Source organism: Bombus vosnesenskii, unplaced genomic scaffold (assembly GCF_011952255.1).
Source record: "Bombus vosnesenskii isolate JDL3184/JDL3185 unplaced genomic scaffold, Bvos_JDL3184-5_v1.1 scf7180000016262, whole genome shotgun sequence".
Taxonomy (NCBI): domain Eukaryota; kingdom Metazoa; phylum Arthropoda; class Insecta; order Hymenoptera; family Apidae; genus Bombus; species Bombus vosnesenskii.
In genome coordinates this window covers 291,465-306,896 of record NW_022884331.1, presented here as the reverse complement: position 1 = coordinate 306,896, position 15,432 = coordinate 291,465, and the positions used below count along the sequence as shown (strand labels likewise).

Below are 15,432 nucleotides of genomic sequence, written 5' to 3'. Positions count from 1 at the left end.
CTAACATACCACGCCAAACAACTGATAATAACAGTAAAGATAACGATAACTATCATTTTCCTTTTTAGCATGCAGGATTAAAGAATTAACTAACGTATAATTTCTGCTGAATTGTTACGACTACCATACTGCTGTCTTTATAACTCAATTCTCGTACAATTGTCTTCTTCATAACATAGGTTGTCGTCGTCTCTACGATATTTATCTCAGTTGTTGTAACTTGTAAGTTGTAACTTTGATCTCTTTTCGAGTTCAATCAAAGATAGATATAAAATTAAAGAGAAATATACATTGAATGTCATTCATACAGTTCTGTCGCCTGACACGTTCGGATAAATAAAGTTCTAATAAAATCTCCCCATCGAACATTACCTTAAATTAACAAATTTAGGTTTTAAGAAAAGTAACCTCTTCCATAATTGTTATTTTTTCATACATTATTTTACATCATGATACACTTAACAATATTGTATCGCATTTATGACACTATATTAAAGGCAAGTATCACGCGAGATTGTTTATTACACGAAGAAGTCTATCCGATTGCTTTTCCCGTGCTCTTTACATCAAAACTTCCATCACCACTTTCCAACCCTGCATACCAACTATATTACTTTTAAACACACACACACACACATAATTTGACTCTTCTGTACTAGAAAAACGTCCTTAATCCAGACACACGTGATGAAGCAAAATTACAACGTGCCATCGAACGCAATCAACCCAGTACTACCAATTTTTCCAACGCTCTTCGCACGCTATAACTTTGGCCAAACTAAAACATGAAAAAAGATCTTCTTGATAAAGAATTCTCCTAATAAGAAGCTAACAAACACATTTTACATTCTCCGCTACAACCAAGAATTACGTTAACAGAATTTTTCCCGAGCAAAGTAGCTAACATTGAAACGTCTCTCGCAAACGAGGCTCGATAAAAGGCCCTCGTTCCAGAGAATGCGTCTTTGATCGACTACTGGTATACACGTAGTTGTCCAATGGTCACAAAGGCGAGCAAACGTGCTGACCACCAGGAATGTAACGAAAGAAACGCTTTTCACAGTTGCATTACATACTACCGGAGGGTTTTATCAGCTAGCTGCCGCGATGGTCCACCAACGGTGGCAACGATCGAGGTTTTAACCTGTCTCCCTAATGAGCGAGCAGCCATTATGCACGGTCGCGAAAAACGTCACAGAGGTGTCAAACCAAATGTTTGAGAGTGGTTTCCCGGTAAAGGCTCAATGGGACCCGTCCATCTTTCTGTCATCGCTGGCCTCGTGAATGGCAGGCAGCCGAGCAACGCTCGTCTTCTCGCTTGCCTCGGTGTTTGCGCTCGCGTTAATTTGTTTGAGGGACCACGAGCGATTCTCCCGCGTTCAGCGTCGGTCGCTTTGCGCACCCTGCCTTCGAAGATTACGAGTTGTCCACGACTGACCTGTTGTTTGCGAGATTTCTTCGTCGTTTCAGATCCTACCAGGTGAATTCACCTTCGCTTAAATGACAGATCGATTGAATTTTTTCCAACGAGACACATGAGTCGTGAAATTTGATCTGTATAGATGATAACTAGTATGCTGATCGTTTTGTTACATAGGTGTAGGTAGCATAATTGAATCATAGAAATACTCAGGAATTTAGAAATAACCAAAAAATAAGAAAAGTTAAATTGTGAGTTAATACGTATTATTTTATCTAAAGACGGTTACCAGATATTGAAAAAAGTTAACGAGATATTGAAAAAATTGCTGAAGTCTGATAAACTTTAGATTACTACACTTACTACACTTACAAGTGAACTACACTTACACGCAAAACACGTATTTTCGTTTCATTTTTATTTCGAAGGCAAACATAAGAATTTCATTATCTTTGATGTGTTCTCGTGAAGTCGTTAATACAGGCTGTATGAAAAAATGTCTAACAAAGAGAATGTTCAACAGATCTCTTATCTTCTTTGCACTCCTATGTAAATAAAGAAATATAGAACACTGTCGGGTAAATGTAATTTTAACCTCTTTTAACCGAATATTATTCGCAGATGTACAAAAGTGTTCCCACCATTTTTCATTTCGTTCCACCCAAATATGTCCGTCAATATTTGATTTCCTTACGATACAATGCACATTGTTCTGCGTACCTAGCGAATAACCTTCCTTTCAGAAGTGGTTTTATATTCTTTATGCGCTTCGTGGCCTCGTTAGCGGAATAGTACGAAAGAATATAGTCGTAAAACGAAATGTAAAGGTAGATAAGGCAAGTGCTAGATCAACGTCTAACACTTGCGTCACTGGTGTTTCAAGAAGAATGAAAAGAGCGTAAAAATAAAGTAACATTCCATGCTAGAAATAATATTTATTCATATCTTGCGTTAAATATTCTTATATCGAATAAACTATTGAAGCAACTATTTACATATAACTGACAACAAATAAATTTATGGAAGTAACGTACACCGTATAACTTTACACTTTACAGTTATAAATCGTGCATGTTTATCGTGCATTTCAGCATTAAAGGAGTCGTTAGCATCAAAATATTACATATTTCAAAAGATAATTGCAAAAACATTCGATTTTTTCACTATTTACAAATTATTTCATTACCGTAATCACATGCCACGGTTGTAAAAAATCCTACAACGCTTTATTCAAATTTTATTCAAATTGATTAACTACTATCTCCTCTTTTCACGATCGCTATAATATATCGATCATGGATGTTTCATTACACGTTTCGGAAGCTCTCAATTTCAAAATTACATATTAACGTTTACATATCACTAGGATACGAGACATGAATCGAGAGAAACTTCTTATTAGGGATGCTTTATAAGATCGCTGATGATACATACTAGTCGACGAGAACGACAACGATCGACTTAATTAAACAAATTCATCAAACTGCAAGATAGACGCGAACATGCGGTTAAGCTCATAAGTGCACGGACACATTGATAAATTTGTAATAACGATTTTTATCAGGGTATACACGTCAATAGCAAGTTAATAACTACAAACAGTACTTACTGTCTTCGTATAAAGTCAGCACAAACTATAAATTTAAGTTACTTATTTTAAAAATTAGCAATAGTATGTACTTTTTACGATTAAATATGCAATTCGTTAATGTACCTACTGATTTTGTAATATGAAAGAATATTTATATAAGCCATAGTATACAGTAAGCGCTGTACAATCTTAAACTATCTAACAAATGGAGATGTTTCTGAAATTTCTTGTAATCTTCGTATACGTGTTTAGATTTGTTTCAAATTTTACTATTATAATCACGATAGTCGTGTCCAGTTGCGATGCTAACGAAATTTCAAAAAAGTTTCGTATGATGCACATAATATATTCGTAAAAGTATCTTGTACTGAACGTGCAAAACAGAGCCACGCTTACCACGACAGACTTTATGCGAGCATCTTCGAATCACGCTCACGGTCGACACCTTTCTCCACCTTTCTGTAATACATCCTTAACGATATTATAATACCAATGGATTACCTGCGAGAATCGATGTGTGATTAATTATCGCAAAGCCATTGATATTTAACGAACCAAACGTGCACGATATATCGAAACGTAACACGTAAATACCTCTCGATACAGGCAAACCGATGCATCTCTAATTGTTCCCATGTAATGAATTTCACCCTTTGTAATTTGTTTAAATGTATTAGATATAGACGCTCGATGGTGTTATTTATCTGTGCTTTATGAATTTTGTGCTTTATTAATTTCATTGCGGTCAAACGAACGCAATCAGCAAAAGTTAAAACCATCGTTGAATCGTGTTTGACTGAGTTTATATTACTTCGAAATACGATTATTCCAAGTAAGAACAAGATTTTTGCACGATGATATCTTTGGCTCGGTTGGTTCACTTTCTGATGCGGTTTAATCGTTTCCTATCCTATTATCGTTATTGAGTTAGAAAGTAGAGAAAGCTTGTGATCTACTCTAAACGCCAGCAACTTTAATAAACATCGAATACAGGGTACTATTGAGGAAATAGTTGCATAAATCACTTATGATGTTGCTACATTCGTGATTTTACCTGTTGAATCTATGAAAGGCCAACGTTGTGTTAATGTAACATATCCATTTCAAATGTTCAACCTTTCATATTTTCAAAGTTGTCAATGTGCAATAATATATATTTTTTATACATTATTTCATTGCTTTGTCGTTAACAAACTAACGACCGTACCTTGGAGCCAGTCGTTTTGATAGTTTCCTCTGTTTTTGTTCTTATTACTTTGCTATCCTTAACATCTAACACCTTGATGCTAAGTAACATTTTTTTAAACAAATGATTCTGATATTGAATACACATTTTTGTTGAATTATTGCGTATACAAAATTTCGTAATTCGTATGTATATTTTTAAAAGATTATCATATAATCTATATGAATTCTAAATTACGTGAAGTGTATTTGTATAATATAAATTGTATAAAAGAAACACTTCATTTATGTATTTTACTAAGACAAGTTCTCTTTGCGATCATCTAAAATTATTATTTCTTTGTAATTTGTTATCAGTTCACTTGACGTAGTATTTTAAGCAATACTCCTTAATTACTCATTATTTATACATATACCACGTTATATTGCTCATACTTTACATTTATATATGATAAATATCTATATGATAAAAGCTAATAATTGATAATGAGATTAATGAAAAAGATTATTGATAAGATTAAAATTTTATAAACTCTATCATTGGGTGGTTCATTAAACTCTATCTGTCTGCTTATTTCTTTTCTCTAATTAAAGAAATAAGAATATCAGATAAGATAAAATTTCGATAAAATTTTATATCCAAACTACACCTTTCTTAATGAAATGAAATATTTCGATATTTTTCTTTGAGCGTATCAATGAACCATAAAATCAACATTTTCCTCGAGTTCCTCGAGTATTTTACGCGGATATCGCTTTATCATATACGTTAACACGCATTCATCAGAATGTTTTACAGTCAAACGCGGTTCTTTCGCAATTGACATGTAAATTAACAGCGTTCTACGAATGCCTTTCGCTCGTTTTCCCACGTACGATCATATCGCGAGTTAATCCTTAACGCGTCTGCCAACAATGCCAGGCCAATGGATCGTTAATTTAACAACTTGTCACGGGACGATTGACACGAAAAATTCGAAATAAACATGTCTAAACCATTCCCACGATCGAACAAGCATATCCAACATTAGTTTATTAATCACTAATTTTACGTGTCCCGTGGTTTCTGCATGTTTATCATCGAAATCAATTTATATTTAGTAATAGATGTACTATTTCCTATTGTGCACTAAACTACTATATATTCCAAATATACTACTTTTATACTTCTCGTCATAAATTTTACGTAGTATATAGTAATTGTTCTCTTTGTATTCGTTTGTTCGTATCACACTTCAATGTAAGTAGATGTAAACACGTAAAATATGTTATCCAAATAAGTTTTTTTAAATACTTAATCTGCTGATAAACAGTTACAATAATTTAAATATTACATACCTGACAGATATTCTCGATAATCTCGTATATTTATTCTACAATGATTTCTATAGTAATTTTCGTAGTATACGAACATCTTTCTCTTTTTCTCAATTCTACTCGTCAAATATATCGATTCTCGAATACCTGAGTTCCAGGTATTTGCTTCTTTACATAAGTGACCGACCGGCAATGTGCAAATTAAATGCACGTATACAAGTTGCATTACATTGATTGTGCAACTAGTTACTTTCGAATTCTAGTTCGACAGATCCTGGAATTTGTTGGCTTCGTTTTCTCCTTAATTTTAGCGATTTAACATGGCGCGTTTCCCGGTGAATCTTCGATTCTGAAATATCTCACGTAGATCGAATAACTCGCCAAGAATCCACTTTCATTCGACTGGCGTGTTCGAGAAATTGGGAGTGAAGCCTGATGAGGTACACGACTGTACGCGTGGTGTAAGAAAGTTACTTTACGTTTCTGGTATTTAGGTGGATCAGAATAATTTTAGAAATAGATCACATGGATCGTATACATTTGTCGTAATGCCAACGTCTTAACAATTTGGCACGAAAATCTCGTAGATCATACGATATTATTTTTCGTGAAATAACCTCGTATTTTTAAATCTTGAAAAATAAGAAGGTTACAAAAACTATTAAAATATATTCTACTATGCTTATACTACCGTGTATAAGTATTTGGACACTTCTAAATTATTGCAACTATGTAAAATACACTTCAAATAAAAGTCTTTAACCTAACGTTTGCCTCTGATCTTACTGCAGGCAATCATATGCATAGTTAGTAGATATTCGTGAAAACAATAGTTAATATTAATGAATATAAATTGAAAAACAATAATTAAGAGTGCATGAAAATTATTTGTATGGAAACTAATTTTGCCAGAATTAATTCTCAGAAAGATTATCTCAGAATGATCAAGATATATGTTCCAACCACACTCTGAAAGTTTATATAGCTTTTTCCTATTGTCAGCTATTTATTAAAGATAGATATGAATAACTTGATCGATATAGGTGTATTCCTTGTTTCGATTTCAACTTAGCAGAAGATTTGATCCCAGCTATGACGAGAAATAAAGAATTAACGTAACTTTTATGATAATATTAAAAATATAATAAAAATATGAATATTTTGAATGAATTGAGTGTCCAAATTCTTATGCACAGTAGTGTATGTGCCATTAATATTCGAAGCTTCGAGGTTCCAAGTTTCCGTTTGAATTCCAACGTTGTTCGCAAAATTTCATTGTCTCTGCTGTTCCCACAGAATCGGCAGCCTCTATAATTCTGCATTAACGGTGTTATAAAGCACACCGGTCCGTGGCATTGCAACAGAGAACGTATACTCGGCTGTAGGTGAACATTAAATATCGCCAGCGAAGAAGCTTCACCTATATCGGAGAACTCTGCGAAAGCAGACTGAAAACAATGCGATACAAAGATTTCACGTGTCTGTGAACAGCATAGCGTGCGCGCACAGAACACAGATCAATGCTCAGGACGCAATCGTAACGAGAGTGGCAAGTTCTACCTTCACACATCACCGGATGGTATCAGATAGAACCTGTAGATCGTACGTCGACCTCAGCGGGGCGCCTTCGAATCCTAAAGTTCTGCGAATCTGATGAATGATACGACTGGAAATCGAGCGAATAAACAAGCACCGAATCATGTACACCGACGAAGCTCGGCTGAATCGTATTGCAAACCAGGATCGATTTATTCGCGTTCTGTTCCATTCATTGATGCTGCTGTAATGCTCGCTAGTCGAGAAACGGATAACAATGACATCGTATGAAATAATAGTAATACGGGGTGACTAAATTGTGGGGAACCTACACAGGATTGCTTGTAGAAGTCAATATAAGACAAAAATAAAGCATAAAACTAGTTTGAGGCTTCGTTTATTAATTCTTGACATTTAAAAACCAGTGTGTCTTCTTTCGCTTAAACTTAGTTCAGATTAATCAAGTTATTCGAATTTAGGTCGTTTATACACAACCTAATTGGAGTGTAATGGATATCTAACAGAAAACGATACCCAAGCAAGTGGTTATGTATGTATGTAAAATGTTAATTACGATGTTAATTACTATTGTGGATATAATAAAAACATTATGTACATGGAGCATGTTTGTATCGAAAGTTAAAAAATGCTCGACTTGTTTTAGGCAACTAATGTCAATAACAAATGCGAAGCTGGAAAATATTACGTTATTTAGCAACGTAGTCGAAAATAGAGAGTAGTTGAAAGCACTTCAACATTACTTGCGACTGGAAAGCATATTCCAAGTCAATTAAAACAATAAACTCACTTTAATAGAATGCTCCATATTATTTGAAGCCAAATGATTTGATTAAATAAGAATGAGAGCAGAAATTTGAAAAAATATTTCAAACCAAATAAATAACTTCTTAGGGTAAAGAGATTTTATGTAATTTGAATTAATGGATGATACTTCAGTGTGCTGTACGTCAGGGATATTTTGGTCAATTTTTATTTGTCAATAACTAATAGACAAAACCTGAAAAGCAATTTCTTTACTCTTCATTTTACTTTCTGGTTAATAGGTCATTACATTTTTTACCATTTGTTACCGAACATCTTAAAGTACGGAAAATTTTAATTGTAGGAGAAATTTGACTTGTAGAAAGCTGGGAAAATATTTCTACATTGATAATATTCTTCTTATGCATACAAATTTTATCGATAGAAATCGGTATATATCCTCCTGTATATAGTAACGCTACAGGTTCGCAATTTCAATATTATTATGTTATCGCCTGATTATGTTATCATAAGAAATTAGGAATTACAAATATACATATGTTTTAAGAAATCTAATTTATCAAAGTAATCGGCAAGGTATGGAAATATTTGTTTACCGCAAGTGTAAATGACACTTGTGAGTATGCTTTACCAATGACATTCTCAAATTTTAATTATTACCCATCGATTAAACTTTGTTATAATACTACCTTACGTTTATGAGTCAATATTATAGTTACAGGTTTTCAAACTAGTATTTTTGTATTTATAAATATTTTAGCAAGTCAGGCAGCCAATTGACATATATTCTTCGTTTTACAATCTCAGCTTCTTATCAGTTTCTAAATTAATTTGATAAATTAATTTTTAATTTGCTCTTTATTATTATCTATCGAGCATTATTCAAGTACTTAATATGATTTATCTTATCGATTGCTATATCTTCGTTATTTCTAGCACATTTAATTTTATCATTCTTCCGACGTAAAAACCTATGAACGTATGAATGAGACACATCGCTCCTTTCTGTTCCTACATTTGTTTCCTATTATTATATTATATATTATATATTATATATTATATATTATATATTATATATTATATATTATATATTATATATTATATATTATATATTATATATTATATATTATATATTATATATTATATATTATATATTATATATTATATATTATATATTATATATTATATATTATATTTTTGACCCAACTTTTTCTTTTTTAATACCCTGATAATTTTATGTACACTGAATTATCACTGAAAAATTATACTTTGTCTAAATCCTAAGACATTCTTTAAGACGAAAATTTATAAATACAAATTCGCACATGTCAAAAATGTGTGTCACATATGGTTTCAGAATTTTTATACGAACAACATTAACTATCTTCAAGATTAATCAAATTTGCAAGATGTTGTGTATACATACAAATATTCATATTTTATGAGCTGTCACACAGAAATCGATAGAATACATTTATTAATTATGAATCAGCATAGAAAATAAAGAAACAGAACTGTTTACTTCAAATGTAATCTATTGAAAACATCTCTGTAAATAACCAATGTTGTTTATAACATGCATATGTATACATACTGCGTATTTAACTGGAGTTTAGATGCATAATTTCTATGCATATGTTATCCGTTTTCAAGGCTAATCATATTTATTGAAAATCCTATATAGAAAGATCACAGAACTTCATCATCATATCGATTACATTGTTACAATGACTCGTCTCGCATTAGTTGTTATTTTCATCACTAGACAGTAAGTGAAAAATACACGAAATAAATTACTACGAAACGTAATACAAATCATTAAATTAATTAAAACTTCATTTGTTTCAACGCTTACGTTTTCTCCATATATGTACGTATAGATTTCATAACTTGTTTCGTACTTGCAATATGATAGCACGACATACTTAAGATTTATAACAACTTATTTTGTAGTAATTGCGGCTCGAAATCAGAATAAAAATTATCCAATTATAATTCGTCCAATTTCAAACTTAATTTCAAATCGCTAATAAAAACATTAAGCTTTATACTTATTATTATGCAAAAATATACTTTTATAAATATAACTAAAAGAACGAAACCTACGCGGAGATTTGTTTCGCTATCTGAATATTAGAATCAGCTGTTTATTTAAAGAATTTTGTATATTTTTGCGTATTCTCTGCACTTCATTATATACACATACTTTTTTTACACATTTAAATTTCCCATAAATGCATAAAAATCCGCAGTCTATTCATAAACTATCTTCACTTATCGTGGATTGTAACGAACGCCAAGGAATAGAATGATATTTGTATATCAACAAAAAAGTAGATATTCCTTGTAAACATTTTTACCTAAACTTCTGCCGATGATTCCAAAAAATTGGGGCTAATGACGCGAGCAGTGGTCAATTTCCCTGTACTGTATCCCAAGGGTGGACAATCATCGCGTCTATGGTGATGCTACTGTTAGTCAGCTTCACATCTTAACAGCATTCTTTGTCAAGATTCATACTCTGCTCTAGTTGTGCTGCGTGTTTTTTTTTATCCATACAAATATTGTACTTTCTTGTAGCTACATGCTCTTCGTCTAAATATCGTCACAAATATCATACATATGTACCTCTCGTGGGATTTGAAATACTTGATAAAAAGAAACAATACTTTAGAATTATTTGTTATTATTCTATATTGCTTATTGTTTTCTCTTTTCTCTTATTGTTGTGAAAGGTTTTCAGCGTTTTACCATATTTGGTGGTTGGAATTGTCGATCCGAAGAAATGTCAAAAGTTCTATGTTGGAGAAGACGTTATTTGCACCTTCCGTAGCATTGGACATGGTACATACAACATAAACATTGACAAGTTTGTATCGATATTACGAAACGTCTCACGAAGGTTAAGCCCCTTATCAATTGATAAACGCCCTAAATGAAAATTCAGAGAGAAGTAAAAAAATTGAATAATTTACAAAGAACAAAGGCGATCAGTCTGGTTTTTGAGAAACTTAAATAACTTAAAAAACTTAAAATAATTAATTGCGATTAATAAATAATCAAAATGTTGCATTATTAGATCTCAATGTCAGTGAGCGTGGATTGCAAAATATAAAAGCTCCTTTTCTATTTGCCTTTCACAAGATAATTATTAACGATTATCTACGAAGATAATTAAAATCCTTTTCTTAGCAGTAGTCCATTGGTTTATAGGACTCACGTGGTTACTGTTGTATCTCGTACTATTCCTTACATTACTGATAAACCTGATATTTCCAAACAGTGTTCATGACACTTTTTCACGTATTCAACAAGCCTTGAAATGATAATTTTAACAAAATTCATCTTATGTACCGTATAAAATCTTTTAAATAAATAAACAGTGATTTAAATAACTAAACTGTCAAGTTTATTAGTAATAAACTCATAATATAACATAGATATCATTTCATAAATAGTTTCTATATTGTATTCAAACATAATTATACACATTCTATTTATTAATAAATTTTTCTTAAAAGTATTGTATTCGTACAAAACATAAAGTTGATAAAAACATATCAAAGTAAATATATGATTTTTTCTAAGATATGGAAACCATGAAAAACGTGAAAATATAAACATTACAGCCAGTAACAATAAAAACAGTGGAAGATAATCTTTACAAGAGATATCGAGCCGAAATAGAATAACGTTATTTTAAAAGCGATAATTGTATTATTATAATACTTCGAATCGCATTAAATCATTTTATTACGCGTGCGGTCAAAAGGTATAAGTGTTTGCTTCTAAGTAATCATTAAAATTGATAATTCAAGTATGATGTTCTTATAACTTTTCTGTGTTTATGTGATTAACTTTCAAGCTTATCATGATATGTATCGATAACGATATGTATCCGAGTACCTATTTCAAACATCGATATTCATATAAAAGGAAATCGTTCATTCGTATCATTACACTGCAGTTTCAAAATTCTTCGAGTTACAATGACACGTCTCGCGTTAGTCGTCTTCATAATCGGTGTCGTTTTCGGCGGTAAGTAAATAATAGAAATTCAAACAAATTAAATTCTAATCAAATAAATTAAAAAATTAAATTCTATTAATGAACTCCATTAAATTCGAATCTTCTTTAATAGTAACAAACGTTGAAATAATCCAATTATAATTCTCTTATCTGTTCTGAATTCGCTAAAGTTGAATTTCATACTCTGCATATTACCTGGATAGGAACGAGATGAAAAAATAACAAGTTCGGTACTATGCATAATATTGTAATAAGAAAAATTAATTCGAAATTTGATTTATATAGACGTCTTTGCCAGCAACCAAACGAACGAGATTGGCGAACAAATCGTCGGTGGCACCAATGCTCGCCTTGGTCAGTATCCTTATCAAGTATCGCTTAGACAAAATGGAAGACACTTCTGCGGTGGCACTCTGGTTACCAATAAACACGTAGTCACTGCTGCTCACTGCATCCACGGTATTGTGTCTCCTCCATACAAGGATTTCACTGTCGTAACTGGTACAGTTACCCTCTCAAGTGGTGGTCAAACCCACGCTGTTAAGTCGGCCGTCTACAACCCCGATTTCAAGCCTACCTCTGCCGAGTCTTTCAGAAATGACGTTGCTGTAGTCACTGTAAGTAAGAAATCAATATCGTAGAACGGAATAATATTTTACAACGTACAAAGTTCTTCAGTTTTATCGAAATGTAGCATTAACATTAATAACGATAAAATATTTATTTCTAACTGTGAAAATGAACCCACGCCAACGATACAACTGTACATCGTCTACATCGGCGATATTACAATTTCACCTTCATAGTTACCTTCCTATATAGTCATTCAAATCAGTAGTCATTATTACGTCTTACTCTTTTTCTTTTATACTATATAAATAGTTGCATATAATACACATCAAAATACTTTATTCCAATTGATTGTAATAACGAACGTATCTGAAAAGAAAAAAAAAAGATGTTACTCGACCCTTTTACAGCGAAAAAAATTGGGGCAGACAGTCAAATATGTAACATAATTATCGATATTTATTCCCTATGTGTATAAAGTTGAAAATGTATATATTTTTTTGTATGTAAAATCTTGTAGATAAAGAGACATGTAATTAGTTTCTAAATCATTAATTCTGAATTCTACGTCATTTTGTTATACTGTCAAAGGGTTAGAACGCATGAAAACTCAAATAAAGCTATTTCCTTTAACCAGATTTCACTTGCAAATATATCAATATTTGTAATAATTTCAGCTCGCTAGCCCGGTTAGCATAAACGCTAACCAGAAGCCAATTCCTCTCGTTTCTTCTGATCCACCAGTTGGTGCAACATTGAGAATGACCGGTTGGGGAAGAACCAGTGCTAACGCAGGCAACTTGCCTAATACCCTACAAACGACAACCGTAAATCTTCTAAACAATGCAGATTGTCAGAAGCGCTTGGGAATCCAGATCTACCCTGGACACTTGTGTGCCTATAACAAAAAGGGTGTTGGTATCTGTATGGTACGTACTAAACTTCAATTTTATGTTCTTCAAATTAATATGATCACATATCACAGCTAATATACACATTCATCGAAGTGACACCCTAATATTCTATTTCAAGTTCAAATTTCTAAAACTAAAAAATGGAATATATATACAACATTTCTTTCATATATATAATTTTACAAATACTTACACTCAATTCATATAATTCGCCATATAATTATATGGTTATTCAAGGTATGAATTTAGAATCTGTTTATAATTTTCCAAAATTAGTTTCACAAAAAATATTTGTTCTCCCTACAGGGTGATAGTGGCGGTCCCCTTGTCTACAATGGCCAACTTGTAGGTATCGCTTCCTTTGTCATTCCATGTGCTGAAGGCTACCCTGATGCTTACACTCGTGTCTCTCAATACAAAAGCTTCATCAACAGAAATTTATTTTAATTTAGAATCCGAAACTTAAATAATAATTATTGTACAATTTATATTTTCTCTCCGTAAATAAGCAGAATTACATTCACTATAGTGTCAATCGATTAATTTGATATCTTGTAAATTTTAATCTTTAAATTTATATACAATGAGATCAATTACTATCGTCAGTGAACGATGACGTCATCGACGCTGTTCCACTGTCCTCGCCGTCTTTGGTATCGCGGAACGTGTGGGTCAGTCAAAAGGCCCACTCGATTGCGAGGTTCCTTATAGAACTTTTACTGTATATCATTAAATCGCGCAATGCTTTATGTTAGGTATTATCGCCAAAAATCAAAATTTGATGGAATGACATTACAGTTCTCAGAAATAATATACAGTTGGTATAAATAATATAATTCATCGGTTAATTTGCTTTATGCATTTCTTTATTTTACCTCCATATTTGCTTTTACGTATTATTCTTGTCTTGTACTAAAAATTAATTTACCTATTAGTTTCTAGTTATAGTATCTAGTTCTACAATCTACATACAAATACATCGAGCTATTACTGCTATTCTAAGAATATCAGTGTAAGGTCTAACAAACTCAAGATACAATTTGTAAACTAATTTCGAAAAACGATGTTTTATCTCTAAAAGAAAAATACTCTGTTTACAACTTATATTGTAAACAGCATTAATTAGGTATATCCTCCCGCTCAAAAGTTTGCAGTATGTTTCGGTCTCAACAGATCTTAAAGGACATCATATTGCCTTAAAAGATAATGACTACCTTGAGTAAATAACTGTTTTATTCATAATGTTATTCTTTGATAGTGTTGGAATTATAATTGGAAGACTGCGAATGTTTATGCAAATTGTAGAGAATACAATTGGAAACGTAGAACACGGATAGAAAATTGTTTCATCTGTCAAGTATTATAGGAAGCGCTATACTTTGAATATTTCATACATCTGTTCATATTATGTGCATTCTGTGCAATTTCGTTCTTTCAAATTTGTTATAAATTCATAAAAATTCGCAATCGTTTTAACGTAAAACAAATTTGTAATGATATTTAAAGACAAAATCTATAATTGTAATACAAGCGATACCCTCCTCTTGTTTCTCGGACAGATATACGAAAACGTTTGTCGAAAAAACAAAAGATGTTTCAAACACTCGGGCCGGATTGTATACACAGAGTTTTTAAGAGAGTTCGCATACTTTCGTCAGCCGCTGTATTTGGTCAGCCGTGACAATATTCCACCCTCTTTCGGCATTGATTTACATGGACCGCGACCCTGACGAGGATAAGCTTTATTAGCAGAGACGCCACGGGGTTGTTCTCCTCCCGCACCCTGTTCCACGTCGACAACCCTCTTGCACAGGCGCGTGTACATCGCATGACGTAGTCAGGAAAAGTATTGCCAAGGGTAGCATCGTGCACGAAATGCGGGTTAGTAGGGCACGAGCGTCGCGACGCCGAGCGTCGACGTCGTGTCAGTACCACCCGTTCGGTTTCTCGCATTCCTCTTCATTCGTCGGTCTTTTATACAAGAAGTTACGTTGACTCCAACGAATTAAATCTACAAAACGATTGAAAACAGTGGAATCTTAATATTTTGGTGCAAATACTCATGGGATGCGAAGTTGGTGGAGGAG

The 15,432-nt window shown here is 32.6% G+C and overlaps 1 protein-coding gene across 1 annotated transcript; it reads left to right on the top strand.

The window, feature by feature from the left end:
* Window positions 1-8,817: 8,817 nt before the first annotated feature.
* LOC117241961 (chymotrypsin-1-like) lies at window positions 8,818-13,875 on the top strand. Its single transcript, XM_033508268.1, has 5 exons — window positions 8,818-8,862; window positions 11,711-11,870; window positions 12,147-12,478; window positions 13,109-13,360; window positions 13,652-13,875. The coding sequence occupies exons 1-5, from the start codon at window positions 8,818-8,820 to the stop codon at window positions 13,790-13,792; spliced, it is 930 nt and encodes a 309-aa protein (XP_033364159.1). The 3' UTR covers window positions 13,793-13,875.
* Window positions 13,876-15,432: the final 1,557 nt, after the last annotated feature.

Coding starts and splice junctions, on each gene's coding strand:
- LOC117241961 (XM_033508268.1), top strand. CDS start 8,818: ATGAGACACATCGCTCCTTTCTGTTCCTACATTTGTTTCCTATTA. Junction 8,863..11,710: donor CCTACATTTGTTTCCTATTA/TTATATTATATA, acceptor TTATCATGATAT/GTATCGATAACGATATGTAT. Junction 11,871..12,146: donor AATCGGTGTCGTTTTCGGCG/GTAAGTAAATAA, acceptor TGATTTATATAG/ACGTCTTTGCCAGCAACCAA.